This window comes from Chlorocebus sabaeus, chromosome 16 (assembly GCF_047675955.1).
Source record: "Chlorocebus sabaeus isolate Y175 chromosome 16, mChlSab1.0.hap1, whole genome shotgun sequence".
NCBI classification, from domain to species: domain Eukaryota; kingdom Metazoa; phylum Chordata; class Mammalia; order Primates; family Cercopithecidae; genus Chlorocebus; species Chlorocebus sabaeus.
In genome coordinates, this window is record NC_132919.1 from 14,011,368 (window position 1) to 14,033,449 (window position 22,082).

Here is a 22,082-nt window from a genome sequence, read left to right on the forward strand (position 1 = left end):
TTTTTTTGTTGTTTGTTTTTAACATCCCTTTTAACTTGGTCTGAGATTGATCGAGACATTATCTTGAACTCTGGAAGCTGTGAGCCATATTGGAATGACAGACACTTGTTGACAGTGTTGAGAAGATGGATTGAAAAACAAACTCCCACGAGGGTCACATGTTTGTGTTCCTGTTGACTCTCTAGAAGAATGTTGCGTCCATTATTTAACGCAGGGGAAGAAAAAGTTATTATCAAATTCTGTATTTTCTGAGCCTGTCTTACAAACATCTCTAGAATACATCTGTCTTTTGCATAGGATATAATTAATCAAAGTAGGACTAGGAAGTACATCACTTAGGCTGTTCTATTTCTAGCCATTTTTGTTATCTGTGTATTTTGGCTCACAGAGTTCAATAGTATCATAAGTATGTATTGTCTGTTAGAAGGATTAGTAAGTGTGTATTTTGTATCTGAGCATTAACTATTTGGATAATATATAATTATAATATAATACATTTTGATGTATTATGCGGTAATTATATATACGATATTAAAATACAACATGTTATATTTTATAATATAAAAGGTATTATTAGATAGCCTATAACATATGTAACAATATGGTTATAATATATTAAAGTTAATATTCACCGACATAAAAATGTGTATAAGAAAGCACAAACATTAGAATAGGTATCTAATAGATATTTATCCATTAATATAACATGCCCTAGATTTTTATCATGTGACCATGAGGAGAAAAAAAATGATCCATTTACTACTCTGTTAAATAGAACTGTTAATTGATTCCCAAACCGATTATGAGACGAAGACTAATATAAATACTTACTATGTTTATATCAGTTAATGCCCTTCAGATACTTAAACTAGGAATACCCTTTCTACTACAGGCAAGTTATTTTGTAGGTATGATGTATGTGAAATGAAATGATTCGAGGTTGTTAGCTTTACAGTGTATTGTAAATAATTTAACTGCATCTGTCTACCGAGCATCTTCTCACTTTTTTGTAATAAAATTTTCCTTTGCTATGGAGAAAATAGTACATGTGGTTTTAGTGGCTATACTGTGTGTTTGTGTCTCTCTACCAACACCCTCCGCATGCTCACAGGATAGTTACCTCATTCCTTGGCCATGATGATTCATGGCTCTGATGGTTCTGGACTTTTCTTGGAGCTAGGCGGAAATAAACTAGTTTTTAGGGTGGCTAGGAGTGTGGAAGGCAGGGACTACCATTGTCATTTTGCCTGCTTCATGGAAAAAGCCTGCATGCAGGAATAAACCAAGCCAATTTAAGAGATGGAAGGAGCCAGTATCATGATGGCATCATTTGAAATTCTGAATCTTGTCCTTCCTGAAAGCAAGTACAACCCTGTTATAAGCAATAATAAAGCCCCATTTTCCTTTGAGCTAGTTTGAGTTGTGTTTCTATCACTTGCAATCCCAAGAGCCTGAGTACTATAACAGATCCCAGGATTGCCAGAGGGCAATAAATGTGGATAAATGTGGGGGAGGATATGACTGATTGGGAAGGAAGATAGTGAGGAAGTGAACCTGAAGAACAAAAGGAAAAGTTTATGGCCAGGCGCAGTGACTCACACCTGTAATCCCAGCACTCTAGGAGGCTGAGGCGAGTGGATTATTTGTGGCCAAGAGTTCGAGACCAGCCTGGACAATGTGGTGAAACCCCATCTCTACCAAAAATACAAAAAATTAGCTGGGTGTGGTGCCGTGCACCTGTGGCCCCAGCTACTTGCGAGGCTGAGGTGGGAGGATCCCTTGAGCCCTGGAGGCAGAGGTTGCAGCCAGCGTGATTGTGCCACTGTACTTTAGCCTGGGCAACAGAGTAAAACCCTGTCTCAAAAAAAAAAAAAAAAAAAAAATAGTTTACAATGAAAGGAGTTCTAAAAGATTGGTGGATTTCAATGACGAAAGACTGAGAGGAAAACCTCTTTTGAACATTTAACCTAGACAGAAAATAAGTTGATTTCTGAAGAAAAGGTGTTATTCCTTTCTGTGCAATATTAACGTTTGAAATGTTTAGTCTTTGTGTGGTAGGATGTTGGAGGTTAAAGGAGTCAAACCCCGTTGTAGGTTTGATTTCAACTGGAAAGGGTGGAGGCCTTGGAGGTAACCTGACCATTGGAATCAATGTCCAGTCTTTCCCTCACTTCTCTTTTATCCCATTCTGTGGCCACAGACAACTAAGAGAAAGGAGGGCATGTTTTCTGGGGCTTTGGTTTGTATGGTTCCAGGGAAAGACGTTTCAGTTGGCCCAGTTTGAATCAGATAACACACTCAGTAATCACTGTGTCCAGGAGTAGTGTAAGGTACTGGATTCTTTAGCATTTGAGACCATGAATAGGAGCCTTCAACTAGAAGAAGGCAGGTGCAGTACAAGACTGGTCCCTGACAGAATTAGCTTGACCTGGACAGCTGCCCAAATTCTGTTTACTACAGCATATTACTTTCAGTGTTCTCTGAAGTAGTGAGGGCATATGAAAAAGGGGGCCAAACAGTATATTCTAAGGGTTGATATGACTGCATTTGTCTTTTGTTTTCAGCACAAGTTGCCAGAGTTTTTACTTCACTGCTTCAGAAGTAGTTGGAACCAACTGAAAATGATAACATTATGAAAAACTAGTTATTATAAAGCACAGGAAAAAAAATGAGTAGACTAAAGCCAGCTGTATATAGGTTCTGAAATAACTGTTGAAGTGTTTAAATTGCTCAGTGAAATATACAGTGCTTTATATTTAGGAAATGTGGTTTAAATATCTAAACCAATAGAGTAAGCCTAACTGAAAGCATTATAGTAAATGCATGAAGAACAGAATCAAGTAGCATCATGAGTTCTGATCCCTTGGTGCTAGGAAGAATTGCTGGGCCCTCGCTGAAATGAACCAGGAGTCTTGGTTAGCATGGTATTTTTGCCCAGATGTTGCTTGTCCTGCAAAATTTAAGCATTCATGGGAGTCAGATGCTGCTGCCAAGTTACGGCATCCTGGAGTTCAATTGCTATTTATTTCTATCCTTCCATGGATGATGTACCAGAAACAGAAAAGATAGTATCTTTTTTCATTCATCCAGATGAAATGACACATTAGAATTCCTGAACTAAACACGCGCGCGCGCGCACACACACACACACACACACACACACACACGAGAACTGCCAAGATAGTTACTTAACCACAAGTTTATTTGTTAAATTAGATAACACCTTACAAGCATTTAAATCACTTGATTTGTAATTGGAATCCTCTTTTATCCCATGAAATTCAATTAAAGTACATATATTAAGTCATGAGGAAAGATTATTCCAAATACTTACAGAATGTGTTTGAATATTGGGGAAGGGAAAGAATGTGAACGTTTCAGGCAGAACCTTTTAATTACATGTAACTTCAACTAAAGAAGATAGACTCTAACAAGCAAATAATTTTTCAACACTTATTATATAAATTATACATCAGTTTTAAATAATATAGTGCAGTCTGCAGATATGTTTATTTGCACTGATGGTTTATTAAATAAATTATTTCTTGAGTGCCTATTTGCATGATACTACACCGTTTCCCCTTAACATTAAGAATTATGAATTCACATATCTCAGGAAGTCAGCCATTTAGATTGTTAGTTAAGAGGAATATATTGAAAAACTAAATACCTTTAAGCAGTGGCTCTGTTGAAAGTAAGAGAAATTTGTATCAAAGTTTGATCAGAATGTCAGAACCACTATGCAGGATATCAGGGCTGTGTATTAGTCCATTTTCACGCTGCTGATAAACACATACCCGAGATTGGGCAATTTACAAAAGAAAGAGGTTTAATTGGACCTACAGTTCCACATGGCTGGGAAGGTCTCACAATCATGGTGGAAGGTGAAAGGCACATCTTGCATTGCAGCAGGTAAGATAGAGAATGAGAACCAAGCGAAACAGGTTTCCCCTTATTGAACCATCAGATCCTGTTAGGCGTATTCACTACCACAAGAACAGTATGGAGGAAATCGCCATCATTTTTCAATTCTCTCCCACCAGGTCCCTCCCACAACACGTAGAAATTATGGAGTACAATTCAAGATGAGATTTGGGTGGGGACACAGAGCCAAACCATATCAGGCTGATGTAGGGGTTAGACCTTATGCATTCCTTTGAGTTAAGCAGCCTGTGAGGCTGTTGCCCCAGTATCTAGTGCTGGGCCTGACAAAAGCAGAGCCGTCTGTAAGGGAAGTGTAAGAGAGCAAGAACAACCTGGAATCTGTGAGGACGACCTAAAACTCATTAGAATAAACTAGACCACGTGACTGTCTCTTGCCCTTGCCACTTCTAAACATCGGACTTTGATGATGCACATGACCTACAGAAGAACTTGTGTGTTCCCCCAAGGAGCAGCGCACATACTTGGCCCAGGATACTGAGAAGCTGGAAAAGCTCGGGGATCAGCTGCAACCCAAGGATATCTGGCAAGAGCTACAGAAACTGCAGGCCCAGCACTGCTCCAAGCCAAGAGTGTGAGCCAACAGATTCACAATTGTGTATGCTCCACTGTAGTACCTGACCTTATGCCAATTTTCCAAGTGTAAGCATGGCTACTGCTTCATTTCCAACTTCCATATCTCAAGTAAGCTTCTTTTGGCCAGCCCTAACCTAAAAATGTAAGAAAGGGAATTCTGGGTAATGTAGTTCTGGATTAACTAAATTGACACAGCACAGAGCCATCACGGTTCACTCTTGTCAACTTGGCAGTCAGATACGTCTTTCAGCCATACTAAACTTCCAAATAAGGTGATAGCAGAATCATGTTTTATGCCAAACACAATAAAACTTTCCTCTTACAACCAAAAAATCACCAATTTACTCCCCAAAAGAGAATACAAGTCTCTATTCATCTTTAGATGCCATTCATTCTCTTCAAGCTCCTTGATATTGCATAACTTAAATACTGAGGTATGAGTCTAAATACTGTTAACATATTTTACATTAAATGGTAGGAGGATAGGAAAGAGGAATAAAAAGTTTGATTCATATATACAAATACAGTTCTATCAAAATAAGAAAAAAGCATTTATAACTGTTCTAGTCCTCATTTCTGCAAGTGATCACAGGGTCATTGCTGGTATTTATAACCACTTTCTTCTGATAGCCAGTCCCTATTCTCTTTGTCCTTGGCAAACACTTTGTCCTTACCACGTAACACAACCAAAACCTGGAAGTGGAGCTTTCATATACTGCTGTGGGAATGAAAAAGTGGCACAACCACTTCGTGAAATAGTTTGACAGTTTCCTAAGTAGTTTAAATACCTCATCTATAGGATGTATGTATGTTTAGCTTTGAGAGTGAAAAGCATATGTCCATACAAAGACTTGCACACAGATGTTCATAGCTGCTTTTCTGTAATAGTTAAAAACTATTAGAAATGTTCAAATATCCATTAACCAGATATCCATCCAAAAACCAAATATCCATCAGCAAGTAAAAGGATGCACAAACCGCGATACAATTGAATATTACTCAGCAATAAAAAGGAATGAACTATTGAAACCCTCCGCAAGATGGTGAATATCAAAAGTTGTTATTTGGAGTGCTAAAAATTCAGACAAAAAGAGTCCATTTTATTTACATAAAACTCTAGAAAATGCAAGTAATGTATAGGAACACAGAACAATTCAGTGGCTGCCTGAGGACAAGAAACTTGTGAGTTGGGTGGAAGAGGGGGACTACAGGGAAACATAACAAAACATTTTGGGTTGATTTGAATATATTCAGTACCTTGATTGGTGGGTGTTTCGTGGGTAAATATATAAGTTGAAACTTACCAAATTAAATAGTTTAAATATGTGTAGGTTATTGCATGTCGATCATACCTTAATAAAGATATAACTGTTAAGAAAAAGAGATTGACTCTAACAATGGATAATCTGTATTTTTATTTACCAACTAGAGTGACATTGCTATGTTGTAAAATTATAAAAGATTTATTCACTTGACCTGCTACTTTTAAATTATGTAATTCTTGATGAGTGTTTGTTCTATTTGCATTATTTTGAATTCACATAAATTGCAACCACACATCTCTTCAGTGGTTCAGACAAGTGCCATGGGGATTGAAAGGAGAGAGAGATAACATTTAAGTCAGAAGTTTAGGCTTCAGTCTAGGTAGTTGAATTTGAACTTAGTGTTAGAAGATGGGTTGGGTTTGTTAAGTGAAGATTCGAGGAACATCAGTCTAATCAATGGATGCAGACATAGGCGAGAAATGAACAGAAGTGCATGATGCGCTACGGTCCATCACTTACACTGTCTTTTCAGATCCTCATAGTAACTTCAATAGTTAGAGAAATTATTCCCATTTGCAGCTGAGGAAACTAAGGCTTCCGACATAATTTTCTCCAACTTCAGAGTCAGAAACTGGCTGAGTCTCCAACTCCCATGGTCAGTTTGCTCTGTTCCTGAGACAGTGACGAGTGTGACCAGGGGATAAAAATAAAGTAATTGAGAAGCTTGAAAGTAGTGTGAGGGCTGGATTAGGGATAGCCTTTGAATAACTTTCGAAGAATTTGGATTTTTCAGGGTCCGTTGGGAGTGAGCAGTGTGGGGAGTCCATTAAATATTTTTGAGCAAGTGATTTCATTAGGCTTCTATAGTAGTGGCAATAGCAGAGTGAACCAGGAAGGGTAGGTTTGAGACATATTATGAAGTCCAAATAATCAGGATGTGGTGATGAAATGGATATAGTTGGCCAATGCATGGCAGAAATCAGCCGATTCTAAAGATTCTGACATGGGTTATAGAGAAGTTGTATGTTTAACAAAAAAGAATCTGGAGAGGCACTTTGATTTTCATGGGAATGTGTTGAATTCAATTTGAGACACATTGAGTCTGTGATGTTAAAATACCTAAACGAAAAAAAAAAAAAAAACAGCAATCAAGTGACTTTACAAAATTGGAGCCCAGGAGAAGGTCGGGGCTACACACGTTGTGGTTTTATTGAAAGATAGGAGAGTGAGGCCGGGCACTGTGGCTCACGCCTGTAATCCCAGCCATTTGGGAGGCCGAGACGGATGGATCCCAGGGTCAGGAGATCGAGACTATCCTGGCTAATACAGTGAAACCCCATCTCTACTAAAATATAAAAAAATTAGCTGGGCGTGGTAGTGGGTGCCTGTAGTCCCAGCTACTCCGGAGGCTGAGGCAGGAGAATGGCATGAACCCAGGAGGCGGAGCTCGCAGTGAGCCGAGATCGCGCCACTGCACTCCAGCCTGGGCGATAGGGAGACTCCGTCTCCAAAAAAAAAAACAAAAAACGATAGGAGAGTGAACACAGAAGGCAAGGGTCTACACTTTGGGTAAGGCTCATTGTGTTGGGGGGAAAGGGAGATGTTGCTTCCTCTTCATCTCTACTGTCACAGCCCTTGTTCAGGCCCTCATCTCACCTGGGCTTCTTTACATGTTTTCTGTCAAAATCATCAAGCTGTCATAGGGATCAATCCAAAATACACCTCGTACACAGCAGAGTCTTGGCACATTAGCATGGCACGTGAGACTCTCCGTGACCCTTGTCTACCTCTGGAGCTTTATCACCAGCCATGCAGCAACACTCATGGTAATAGCAAATAAACTAATCTTTAGTGAGCACATTCTGTGTGCCAGGCATCATGCCTATGTACATTATCTTAATCCTTACATCACCTGACAAGTTCTATATTGTATGAAGAAATTGAGTTTACCCAGGTTGCACAGCCACTATTCAATGGTAAATCTGAATTTTTTTTTTTTTTGAAATGGAGTCTCGCTCTGTCATCCAGGCTGGAGTGCAGTGACGTGATCTCAGTTCACTGCAAGCTCTGCCTCCTGGGAAGGTTCATGCCATTCTCCTGCCTCAGCCTCCCAAGTTGCTGGGACTACAGGTGCCCGCCACCACGTCCAACTGATTTTTTGTATTTTTAGTAGAGACGGGGTTTCACCATGTATCCAGGATGGTCTCGGTCTCCTGACCTCGTGATCCGCCTCCCTCGGCCTCCCAAAGTTCTGGGATTATAGGCATGAGCCACCGTGCCCAGCCTAAATCTGAAATTTAACCCTAATTTCTCTAGGTACAAGACTGGGCTCCTAATCGGTCTGCTGTGTTGAACTTCTCCTAGGTACTCCAGCATTTCATCAAAATTCTGCCTCCTGTGCATTTGTGCTTCCTCTGTCTGGAGTGCTTGTCCCTCCTACCCTTTACCCTTACATCTAGCCCTGCTCAGCCTTTAAGCTTCCCTTAAAGAGTACTTGAGGAAAATCGTCCTTGCCCTTTTCTGTCTCCCTACCTGGGTTCAGAGCCCATTCTCTGGACTCCCATAATCCTTTGCACAACTCTGTCGTCCTCTTGCACATGTGATTATAATTAACCAGGTTCTCTTACCTCAGTCCTTCTAGTGGATTAGGGGTTGGCAGACATTTTCCGCAGAGTAAGACAGTGAACATTCTATGCTTTGTGGGCTATGGGGTCTCTGTTGCAACTACCCAGCTCTGCTGTTGTGTAGAAGCAGCCATAGCAATACTTAGGCAAATGGGTGTAGCTGTATTCCAATAAAGCTTTGTTTATGGACACTGAAATTTGACTTTCATATAATTTTCACCTGCCACAAGTACTCTTCTTTTAACTTACTTTCCCGATTATTAAGGAGATGTAAAAAGACACTGGCTTGTGTGTCTTAAAAACAGGTGCAGACTGGATTTGACCCATTAGCTGTAGTTTGCCAACACCTGCATACTGCATAGAGTAAGAACTTCTTGAAAGCAGGTTCCGAATCTCACTGACTTTTGTATCCCCATTGTATGGTGTGTAGTAGACTCTAAGGAAATTGTATGGACTGAATAATGAGCCTAAAGAGGAGCATTGAGAGAATGTAGAATTAGGAGAACCCCTTTTAAGTAGTGTGTTCAAGTCAAGGCAGGACTATTTTCAAAAGGAGGGGAACATTCTAGGCATTTATCCTGTAACGATAATTGCACACATATGTAGATACATGTTTAGGGATGTTTGTCATATAGAATGATGAACAATAACCTACCTGTTCATCTCTACGGGATTGGTTTTATGGTATATCCATTAAGTGGAATATGCTGCAGTCGATAAAAACTGCAGCTGCCACAGTTGCTTCCAACAGAAACCAATTCAAAAAAGCCACCTGTAGAGTGAACACTGCCATTTCCTAATCTGGGGTCTTCTCATGCAGCCATGGCCTCAGGCAATGCAGGTGAGGCAGTGCAGACTCCTGACATTTAGTTTCTTACTCTGACTACAGCCACACACACAAGAACCCAGGTGCAGCAGTGCCCAGGAAGCTCTGAAAACTCAGGCTTGGTATACAGCTCCTTTTGCAATGCATGTAAAATGCTTAACATGTATAGCCCATTCTTCGTAAAGGTTAGCCATCAAGAGAAGAATATCTTTTATTCTTATAATTATAGATAATATATGCTCTCTTAATGCTGTGGGGATAGTGGTGGTTATCATTATTGGTATGCAGTTTTCTTTTAAAGGTCTGAGAATCACAGGTAGCTGACCATTGGTTAAATGAGCTGTAACTGGATGGTCAGTATGACCCAAGTGTGAGGGACTAGGGCTAGTAGATACTTAATACGAATGACAGGGAATCCTCACTGTGCGTAACACTCAGAGTGTTGTGAGTGAAGTGACTATAGTAATGTGAAAGGAATGAGAAAGAAAAAAGTAAATAATCGTACTGGAAAATGTCATTGTGTTTAGGAATATCAAGACATTGTAAAAAAATTAAAAGTAGATAGTCTGTAGTATAGGATACAGGGAAAGGAAACGTATGTCAAAATTTTTTTGAAAATTAAAGGGAACACAACTTACCAGATGTCCCAAACTTACAGGGATAAATTCTACATTTCTCAAATAGTTCAGAATAAATTTTCTTTCATTTTTAACCTATACTTCTTAGCAAATCATACTAGATGACTTGTAAAAGTACAATAAAATAGAATGTTACTTATTCGTCTTTTTAGCACTAGTGTTTATTTTTTTCTAACATTTATAGAACACATATCGAGTACAACACACTCTACAAAGAGCTATGATTCATACAGACATTAGTAAGACATGATTCCTGTCACTCAAATCTAGTCAGACCAGGAATTTCTGAAATCTGTTGTTTATGTTTCTCTTGAAAAAAAAGTTTCAGCCGGGCACGGTGGCTCATGCCTGTAATCCCAGCACTTTGGGAGGCTGAGGTGGGTGGATCACAAGGTCAGGAGTTTGAGACCAGCTTGACCAACATGGTGAAACCGCATCTCTACTAAAAATACAAAAATTAGCCGGGAGTGGTGATGCACACTTGTAATCCCAGCTACTCGGGAGGCTGAGGCAGGAGAATCGCTTGAACCCAGGAGGCGGAGGTTGCAGTGAGCCAAGATCGTGCCACTGCACTCCATCCTGAGTGACAGAGCAAAACTCCGTCTCAAAAAAAAAAAGTTTCATGGTCAAATAAATTTGGGGAACACTGCCTAAAGTAAGGTTAATTAGGTTTCTTCACTTTGGGATTTCTCAGAGATTTTATTGTACTAAAATGGTTTGACCATAGAGTCAGTCATTCTTCCTGGAGCAACTCCAGGGACAGTAAGGGAACATAGCTGGGGAAATACTGACTTCAGCCTTCCATTGAATTATTGTTTCATCTGTTGATTTGGTTCTAGCCCATTGAGTCAAAGATATTCTTAAATAATAACCTGATCAGCACATTTTTTGAGTATTCTGTTTTAGCAAAAAAGGAGACAAGTAAGAGACATTAATAACAAATTTAAGAACATACTGTACAGTTTGTCCAGGCTTTGGAAAATTAGTTTTGATAATCCCTTGGGCCTTGTCTTTTAACAGGTAAACAATTAAAACTGTACTTCATTATTAGGATGACCATACCAATCTATTGTCCAAGCTAGGATGCTTTCAGAATGAAAGAGGTTTCTGTTAATGATGCTGGCACCAAGATGTGAATTAGAACTATCCTGGGCAGAATAGGATGGTTACCTTCATCACAGTATATCCTCAATTTCATCTGAGATCTTAATTATGTCAGCCCTGGTTCTTGACATCAGTAGTCCATTCCCCAGGGTCAGTTGATTCTTGGTTGATTCACAGGCTTTGGGTTGTGTGAAAGATTCTGAAATTATTTACAGCGCTAATGCTTCAAACCTGAAACTATACAAGTGACCCTTGAGTGACACGGGTTTGAACTGTGTGGGTCTACTTATACATGGATTTATTTCAATCAGCGTAGACTGCAGGATGTGAAACTTGAATATAGAGAGCGGCCACCTTTTCTCATAGGCGGGTTCTGGAGGGCCTACTGCGGGAGTTGAGTGTGTGTGGATTTGGTTATCCACACATGGGGGATCCTAGAGCCAATCGTCTGCATATGTCAAGGGACATACCACTTGTATGTTTAACAAGTGATTTTCAAAGTGTATAAAAGTAGATATTCCTGGCACCGAGTGCAAATTGTTTTCTTTTTAAATTTTTCTTCAAGAAGTGCCAGAGTATTGATTTATACTATCAAAATTAAAATGAAGTTTACTATAGAAAAAATGTTCAGTACTAAAGCAGAAGAAAGGAATTGTTTTATAGTTAATGTTGTCTGTCTTTTTACAGTTTTTTGAGGTGCCATTTGACTCAAACATGAATAGGACAAAGAACAGACCGCTGGTTCGTGGACAGATCAGGTAAAATCATGAATACAAGTGTCTTCCACATTATAAAGCATTCATTTGCTTGTTCATCTGAGTCATTTCCCACTATTTTGCTTTGAGCTGTGAAGTGAAAATAAAATACCCACAAAGGAACAAATTGATATGGAAATGCAGTACTTTCCACCTCTAACCAAAATGTTTTATAAAGCACTTGAGATGGATGTAAGAATGGCGGAGGTTTTTTTATGGTAGTAACTTATGTGATAGATTTTTTTTGTTAATTCTACTTTGAGACATAGACTTTCATTTGTAGTGGCTGAAGATGAAAACATTGCATTAACGCAAATGATTTTCAGACAAATCCATCTAGGGTCTCAGAAGAAGGATGTCTGAAATCTAACTTTTTCAGATAAACTGATAATGCTGTTGTATGCCAAGTAAAGCACTGCCTCCATCACTGTCCACCAATTTCAATTAAGTAGAACTAAAAGGCATATAAATATTTTAATATCACTAATGGTTAATAATTAAACATTTTACTTCCTGGAGACCTCTAAACCGGCATTTAAAAACTTTTTTTTTAACCTAATATATATTACAAGCCTAGAAGAATAAAAAGGGCCAAATGGTTTATACTGACTGTGATAAATCACTGGATTCTGTCTTCATGTTTCTAGGCAATGCCCTCATGGAGCTTAAAATTTATTGTGGTAACACTTGTGAATCAAATGATCACACATATTTAGGTAAAACAATAAAGGAAGCAAATGTATATCCAGTCAGATTAATCTATGCAAAAATGATCTTTAATATTATCTGGTTTTAGACATTTCTCAATGAATTTATTAAAAAGGGCACTAGAACCAGATGAAAAGATGTAAGAACAAAAAACTCACATCTACTGATATTTTATTTCTTTTTTCTGAAATACAAACAAAGGTATATGCTGTGTTTGAGGTTTAGAAACTGTCAAAAGTACTTTTATTTGGGTAGATCTGTTTTAGAGGGGAAAATGCAAAGTATGTAACCTATCTCAAGAGCTAAAAGCTGCTGTTGCCCCTGGTAATGCTTTGGAATTTCTGTTCAGTCGTTTTTCCTCAGTGAAATTATACCCTCCTTTAGAACCAGGGAAGTGTAGGAATAGGCCCAGCAAGTAGTCTTTAAGCATAATCAGATAAAGGCTTATCATTTTAAACAGCCCATCTTTACTTTGTCCAGCCCATCTTACTTTGTGGTGGAAGCACAACCTGTTAGTACTCAGGAACGAGCACTGGGGCCTTGGCTGTTGTAATTGGCAACACTCTCCTTTTAAAGGGGGTTTGGATCATGATCCCAAAAGACACAGTCCCAAATATTGAAGTCCCAAAAGATCAAAATTCCTAAAGTCTTGAATCCCTAATGTCCAAAGTCCCGCAAATACCAATCACAGGATAGTAAAATCATGTTAGGTGGAACTATCACTTTATTTTTATCTTTATTTAAAGCTTAAGTATGGTTTAAGGAGATGCATATGGATGCCAGGTTGACAAGGGGTGAACTTGTGGACTTAATTATAGGTGTCAACTTGACTAGATTGAAGAATACCTAGAAACCAGGGAAAGCATTATTTTGGGTGTGTCTGTGAGGGTATTTCCAGAGGAGAATAGTGTGTGAATCTGAGTAGATAGGGAAGATTTGCCCTCAGTGTTGGTGGGTAACATCCGGTTGGCTGGAGGCTGGAAGAGAACAGATAAAGAGAGCGAATTGGTGTCTCTGTAAGAGCTGGGACAGACTTATCTTCCGCTGCCTTAGACATCAGAACACCAGGCTTGCTGGCCTTTGGACTCTAGGACATACACCAGGAGCCCCCTGGGTCCTGAGGCTTTCAGCCTGAGCTGAAAAGCTCCTAGGGTCATTGACATCCTAGGGTCTTCAGTTTGCGGATGGCCTGTCGTGGGACTTCTCAGCCACCATAATTGCATGAGCCAATTCCCCTTAACAAATCCCCTCTCATATATCTATATATACATCCTATTGGTTCTGTATCCCTGTAGAACTCTGACTAATACAGATTTGCCACTGGGGAAGCCAAAGATTATTCTTTCTTACTGTATTTCTTACAACACAATGGAAGAGATCTGTGATATTGTTCCCTCTAAAAAAGACTGTGATAAGTTAAGTGTATGAAGCTACCTAATGGTGAAAGATAAACATTTTCAAGCTAATTATTATTGGTGCTTTGAAAGCAGAAAATTGCTTAATTGCAACAGCTGGCAATAACCAGACTTTCAAATGGATAGCATATACTTATAAAATTTGTAGACCACAACCACTTTCGGAATACAAGTGTAGTGAGTGTTTCGAAGATCATAGAAGTGAAAATACTGGCAAAAAATACAAGAAATCTTCCCTGTCAAATTCTGTCATGTACAACTTCTGCCCCTTCATACCTAACACCATGTTTGCCTTCAAAAAATGCCCTTCATCAGAGAATAAAAGGAATTCAACAAGCCCAGGGACCTTCTGAACCAAAGACACTTGCCGATATTGAAGTTCCTCTAGTGTCACAAAAAACCATTAAATGGTGACCTATTCTTGATTAGTGATTTGACTGTCAAAGAAGACAGACTTCTTATATTTACCACTCAGTCTAATGTAGAAAAATCAGCACATGCTTCACATTGGCTAATGGATGGCACTTTCAAAACTATCCCCACTTTTTTTTTTAATCAACTATATAGAATATGCACCTGTTGGATCCACAAATTCTAGAAATCATTCCCTCCTTTATGTATTAATGACTGGAAAATGTGAAGCAGTTTATAAACACTTATTAGAAGATTTGGAAGACTTTGCAAAAGAAAATGGATTGTAATCGGATCCTCAAACACAGATACAGAGTTAGGTGCAATCAAGGCATCTAAAGTGAATTTCAAGATGTTACCAATAAACTGTATTTTTTCCATTCAGCCCAATGCATTCGGCGGAAAATTCAGATGAGCGGGTTGGCTACACGATTTGGCAACACTGAAAACCGAAAACCTCACTTTAAAAATACATTATTTGCCTGCATTGGCATTCCTTCCAACTTATGACATTCCAGGAGCTTTTAATAAATTAAAGCTGCATTTGCCTGAAGAAACCAGTAAAGTTACTGACTGGTTTGAAAATAATTATGTGCGTGTTAGGATAAGATGACACGAAATGGTGCTGCTCTTCGATCACCAGTATTGTTTCCACCAAATTTATGTTCTGTATATGGGTGCATGTGGAATGGATTTCCTTTTACCCAAAATAACATAGAAGCATGGCATAAGATGGGAAAATTTATTTATTTATTTATCTATTTAGAGACAGAGTCTCACTCTCTTGCCCAGGCTTGAGTGCAGTGGCGTGATCTTGGCTCACTGCAACCTCCACCTCCCAGGTTCAAGTGATTCCCCTCCCTCGGCCTCCTAAGTAGTTGGGACTACAGGTGTGTGCCACCACACCTGGCTAATTTTTTGGTATTTTTGTAGAGATAGGGTTTTGCCATGTTGGCCAGGCTGGTCTTGAACTCCTGACCTCAAGTGATCCGCCTGGCTTGGGCTCCCAAAGTGCTGGGATTACAGGCATGAGCCACTATGCCCAGCTGGGAAAATTTAATAAGGCATGCTCATGTCAGTTTATATCAAATCTTAGAAGAGTTTCAAAAAGATCAGAACCACATTGAAAATGAATGTGAATGTATTCTCCAAGGACAGCCGTGTCTTAAAAGAAAAAAAGCAGCTATTCATCGTGATGCAAGAAATCAAGATATGGGTAATGATTATGAAAGTTGGCCTGCTCTAATGGACTGTCTCTGTTCAATTGCTCATAATCTATCCCTGTAATACTCTTTCATTTGTCTAATTTTCTTTTTTAGTTTTTTTCTTTCTCTTCAGTTTTTTTCACCATTTTAAATTGTCGGCATTGTTTTTACAATTCACTATGCTATGTATTTCATCTTCACATCATTTCCAATTCCGGAGGTGTAGATTGTGTAAGACTTTTTAGAGTTCTAATTCAATTTGTGTGTTTTTTGCAAACCTGACTCCACAAAGTGCATTATCACAAATTTGACTTTGTGTATTAGCATTGTGCATGGATGTAAAAACACTGACAGTTCCTCAACAAATGGAAAGATGTCCTTTTTATCCATCTGTGTTTGTGAAAGATAGAAGTTCTCAAGATCTTGGCTCTGGGGACTGCGTATGTGGTGGTGGCGACCCATCATGGTTTCTGAGCAGTCTTGTGAAAAGACTTAGGTTGTTTGTCATGGCATTTCAGAGGAACACAGTTTTACCGCTGGCTGCACACCATCACCATTCATAGTGATACGGATTTATACATTTCCTTTGTTTGACCTCTTTATGAATAAGGTTTGTCTGCTTTTAACTGTTATGCCCATGTGACTGTCATTAGTATCCCTGAGTATTTATGCTTGCACAAATGAATATGTTATTATTGCCTATTTTATTGTGTAAAGTGGCTTATAAAGTGTTCTATCATGTTTTTGTATGTTTCTCAAATTCCCTTTCAAAAATATACAGAGATATCTTTTAAAGAATTTTTAAATTATTTTTTCCAGAATTATATTTTCAGGATTTTGATCTTTTGGAATTTTAGACTTTAAGGATTTTGATTTTTCAAGATTTCAACATTTGGGATTATGGCGTTCTGTTGAGGAAAATAAACAACGGGTTTCTAAGGCATCCCTTTGTGCAAGCCATAGACAAAATGGCAAAGAATAGATCCCAGTGAGAACCATTTAGAGTATGTGGCCTTGAAGCAAGTGAGGAACAAGAAGCCATTGGCCAGACATTATAGCCCAAAGCTGTATCTCTAGCTACTCAGCTAGATCCAGAGATTAAATTGAGTCAGCGAAAGAAAGAAGAGAAGGTGTCATTGTTACGTGTATATCAGGTGATTAGGATCAAAGAGATCACTCAGGGAAAGTGTTCTCCCACATAGCGTGATTGTAAAATGGGCTGAAGGTCAAATGGGTTTGCCCAGGACAGTCCTGGTTTGCCCCCACAGAATAATTGATAACGTCCTGTTTCCCTTTCAACAATGCCCAGTTTGGATGATAACGATAATGCCACACTGTACAGGGGAAAATATGATTATGATGCTCACAGAATTTCCTTATTTCTGAGGCTGTTTCATGCAAATTGGCATTGCTTATTTTGCTTAGAAGAGAAAAACATATAAATGTAAAGTGTAATGTATCTAAATTATTATAGTTTCCAGGTATGCAGGCATACCTGATTTTATTGCACTTTGCTTTATTATGCTTCACAGATACTACATTTTTTACAAATTGAAGGTCTGTGGCAAGCCTGCAGCAGACAAGTCTGTTGGTGCCATTTTTCCAGCAGCACATGGTCACTTTGTGTCTCTGTGTCACACTTTCGTAATTCATACAATATTTCAAGCTTTTTGTTATTATTATATCTGGCATGGTGATCTGTGATCAGTGGTGTTTGATGTTACTATTGTAATTGTTTTGGGACACCACCAACTGTGCCTATAGAAGACAGCAAACTTAATCGATAAGTGGTTGTGTGTGTTTTGACTGCTCCACCAACTGGCAGTTTCCCCATCTCTCCCCCGCTCCTTGGACCTCCTTATTCCCTGAGAACCAACAATATTGAAATTAGCCCAATTAATAACCCTACAATAGCCTTGTGTGTGCAAGTGAAAGGAAAAATTGCACGTCTCTCACTTTAAGTCAAAAGCTAGAAATGATTAAGCTTAATGAGGAAGGTGTTGAAAGCTGAGATAGGCTGAAGGCTAGGCCTCTGGCACCAAACAGCCAAGTTGTGAATGTAAAGGACAAGTTATTGGAGGAAATTAAAAGTGCTACTTCAGTGAATACACAAATGATGAGAAAGTGAAACAGTCTTATTGCTGATATGAAGAATGTTTTAGTGATCTGGCTAGATCTAAGCAGCCACAGCATTACCTCACACGAAAGCCTAATCCAAAGCAAGGCCCTCACTCTCTTCAATTTTATGAAGGCCGAGAGAGGTGAGGAAACTGCAGAAGAAACGTTTGAAACTGGCAGGGATTGGTTCATGAGGTTTAAGAAAATAAGCCATCTTCAAAACAAAAAGTGCAAGGTGAAGCAGCAAGTGCTAATGGAGAAGCTGCAGCAAGTTATCCAGAATATCTAGCTATAAGTTCATTGATGAACGTGGCCACACTAAACAATAGAGTTTTCATATAGACAAAACAACCCTCTATTGGAAGAAGATGCCATCTAGGACTTCGATAGCTAGAGGGGAGAAGTTAATGCCTGGCTTCAAAACTTCAAAGGATAGGCTAACTCTCTCATTAGAGGCTAAGGCTGATGCTATCTTTAGGTTGAAGCCAATGCTCATTTACCATTCCAAAAATCCTAAGACTCTTAAGAGTTACACTAAATCTACTCTGCCTGTACTCTATAAATGGAAAAACAAAGCCTGGATACCAGTACATCTGTTTACAACATGGTTTACTGAATATTTTGAAACCTATTGCTCAGAGGAAAAGATTGCCTGTGAAATATTACTGCTTATTGACAATGCACCTGGTCACCCAAGAGCTCTGATGGAGATATACAAGGAAACTAATGTTTTCATGCCTGCCAACATAACATCCATTCTGCAGCCCTGGATCAAAGAGTCATTTCGACTTTTTTTTTTTTTTTTTTTTTTTTTTTTTTTTGAGACAGTCTCCCTCTGTCACTCAGGCTGGAGTACAGTGGTGCAATCTCCACTCACTACAACCTCCACCTCCCGGGTTCAAGCGATTCTCCTGCCTCAGCCTCCTGAGTAGCTGGGATTATAGGCATGCGCCACCACCCCTGGCTAATTTGTGTGTGTATGTCTGTGTTTTTAGTAGAGATGGGGTTTCACCGTGTCGGTCAGGCTGGTCTCGAACTCTGGACCTTGTGATCTGCCCGCCTCAGCCTCCCAAAGTGCTGGGATTACAACCATGATTGACTTTTTAGTTTTATTTAAGAAATACATTTTGTAATGCTGTTCCCATAGATCATGATTCCTCTGATGGATCTGGGCAAAGCAAATTGAAAACTGTCTGGAAAGGATTCACCATTCTACATGCCATGAAAAACATTCATGATTCAGGGAGGAGGTTAAAATGTCAACATTAACAGGGGTTTGAAAAAAGTTGCTTCCAACTCTGATGTATGACATTGGGGAGTTTAATACTTCAGTGGAGGCAGATATGAAAGAAATAGCAAGAGAATGAGAATTAGAAGTAGACCCTAAAGATGTGACTGGATTGCTGCAATCTCATGATAAAACTTGAACACATGAAGAATTGCTTCTTATGGCTGAGTAAAGAAAGTGGTTTCTTGAGACCTAATGTATTTCTGACGAAGATGCTGTGAACATTGTTGAAATGAAAACAAAGGATTTAAAATTTTATATTAACTTGGTAGATAAAGCAGTGTCAGAGTTTGAGAGGACTACAATTTTGAAAGAAGTTCTACTGTAGGTAAATTGCTATCAAATAGCATTGCATTCTGTAGAAAAATCTTTCATGAAATGGCGAGTCAATCAGTTGGACAGTGTATTAGTTCATTTTCACACTGATATAAAGAACTACTGAGACTGGGTCATTTATAAAGAAAAGAGATTTAATTGACTCACAGTTCCACATGGCTGGGGAGGCCTCAGGAAATTTACAGTCATAGTAGAAGGTGAAGCAGAAGCAAGCACCTTCCTACATGGTAGCAGGAGAGAGAAAGAGCAAAGGGAGAACTGCCACAAACTTTTAAACCATCAGATCTTGTGAGAACTCCCTATCATGAGAACAGCATAGGGGAAACCACACCTATGATCCAGCCACCACCTCCCAGCAGGTCCCTCCCTCAACATGTGAGAATTACAATTTGAGATGAGATTTGGCAGGGACACAGAGCCAAACCATACCATTCCGCCCCTGGCTCCTCCCAAATCTCGTGTCCTTCTCACATTTCAATACACAATCATGCCTTCCCAACAATCCCTCAAAGTCTTAACTCATTCCAGCATTAACTCAAAAGTCCAAGTCCAAAGTCCCATCTGAGACAAGGGAAATCCCTTTCACCTATGAGCCTATAAAATCAAAAGTTAGTTACCCACAAGATACAATGAGGGTACAGGCATTGGCTAAATGCTCCCATTCCAAGTGGGATTAATTGGCCAAAACAAAGAGGCTGCAGGCCCCATGCATGTCCGAAACCCAAAAGGACAATCATTAAATCTTGAAGCTCCAAAATAGTCTCCTTTGACTCCATGTCTCACATCCAGGGCACACTGATGCAAGAGTTGGGCTCCCAAGGCCTTGGGCAGTTCTGCTTCTGTGGCTCTTCAGGGTACAGCCCTCATGACTGCTTTCACAGGCTACCCTTGAGTGCCTGTGGCTTTTCCAGGCACACGGTGCAAGCTGTCAGTGGATCTACCATTCTGAGGTCTGGAGGATAGTAGCTGTCTTCTCACAACTCCACTAGGCAGTGCTCCAGTGAGGACTCTGTATGGAGGCTCTGCCCTGGCAGAGGTTCTCCATGAGGGCTCAGCCCTTGCATGCAGCAGACTTCTGCCTGGACATCCAGGCATTTCCATACTCTGAAATCTAGGCAGAGGCTCCCGAAGCCCAACTCTTGTCTTCTGTGCACCTGCAGGCCCAACACCATGTGGAAGCAACCAAGGCTTGGGGCTTGCACCTTCTGAAGCCATAGCTTGAGCTGTACCTTGGCTCTTTTTAGCCACAGCTGGAGCTGGAACGGCTGGGACACAGGGCTGTACAGAAGCTGTACAGAGCAGCAGAGCCCTGACCTCAGCCCATGAAGCCATTTTTCACTCCTATGCCTCTGGGCCTGTGATGGGAGGGGCTGCAGCAAAGATCTCTGGAATACTCTGGAGAGATTTTTCCCATTCTCTTGGCAATTAACATTCTGCTCTTCATTCTTATGCAAATTTCTACAGGCAGCTTGAATTTCTCTGCAGAAAATGGGTTTTTCTTTTCTACCACATGGTCAGGCTGTAAATCTTTCAAACTTTTACATTCTGCCTACCTTTTAAACGTAAGTTCCAACTTCAGACCATCTATTTGTGAATGCATATGACTGTACAACTTCAGAAAAAATCAGGTCACCTCTTGAATGCTTTGCTGCTTAGGAATTTCTTCTGCCAGGTATCCTAAATATCTCTCTCAAGTTCAAAGTTCCACAGATCTCTAGGGCAGGGGCATAATGTCTCTTTGCTAAAGCATAGCAAGAGTGACCTTTACTCCAATTCCCAATAATTTCCTCGTCACCATCTGAGACCACCTTAGCCTGGACTTCATTGTCCATATCACTGTCAGCATTTTGGTTAAAACCATTCAACAAGTCTCCAGGAAGTTCCCAACATTCCCACATCTTCCCGTCTTTTTCTGAGCCCTTCAGACTTTTCCAACCTCTGCCCACTACCCAGCTCCAAAGTCCCTTCCACATTTTCAGGTATCTTCATAACAGCACCCCACTCCTGGTACCAATTTTCTGTATTAGTCCATTTTCACACTGCTATAAAGAACTACCTGAGACTGGGTCGTTTATAAAGAAAAGACATTTAATTGACTCACAGTTCCACATGGCTGGGAGGCCATATGGACAAACAAACTGACTTGTTTGAACATTTCTGGCAAATCGTTCTGGCTATAATGATTGTTGTAATGAGGGAGTTAGATTTAGAGCCTCCATTTATTCTCTGGCAAAGAACAGACCTTAGAGTTCATATGTCACATATTAGGGGCTCACATTGAAGGGTGAATCCTTTGGTTTGGATGTGGTTTGTTTGTCCTCACCAAAACTTGTGTTGAAAGTTGATCCCTGATGTGTTGGTGTTGGGAGGTAGGGCCTAGTGGGAGGTGTTTGGGTTATGGGATCAGATTCTTCATGAATGGCTTGGTGCTGTTGTCATGGTGAATCCGTTCTTGCTCTCAGGAGACTGGATTAGTTCTCATGGGAATGAGTTAGTCTCTGAGAGAGTGGGTTGCCATAAAGCAGGATGCCCTCAGGTTTTCCCATTTGTACATGTCTGCTTCCCTGTTGACCTTCTTTACTGTATTTTGATGCTGTGTGAAAGCTCTCACCAGAAGCCAGAGCCATGCCCTTGAACTTCACAGCCTACAGAACAGTGAGCTAAGTAACTTCTTTTTTTTATCAATTACCCAGTCTCAGGTATTGTTTTATAGCAACATGAAATGGACTAATATAGTGAGTAAACCCACTTTACAAGTTGAGTCTGCAAACTCAGTCATGCAATTAAGGAAAATGTCAGAGAAGTTTAACCTCTTAATAGAAAGATTAAATATTATCCAGTTTTAACTTGGTGACTGGAAAAAGCCAATTA

The 22,082-nt window shown here is 39.7% G+C and overlaps 1 protein-coding gene across 3 annotated transcripts in view; it reads left to right on the forward strand.

Moving 5' to 3' along the window:
- Positions 1–22,082, forward strand: part of COX10 (cytochrome c oxidase assembly factor heme A:farnesyltransferase COX10) — a 141,532-nt gene that overhangs the window by 80,125 nt on the left and 39,325 nt on the right. For all 3 annotated transcript variants that reach the window (XM_008010430.3, XM_008010428.3, XM_008010429.3), the window contains exon 5: positions 11,663–11,733. In XM_008010430.3, the coding sequence (XP_008008621.3) occupies positions 11,663–11,733 (71 nt within the window). The remainder of the gene's footprint in view (positions 1–11,662; positions 11,734–22,082) is intronic.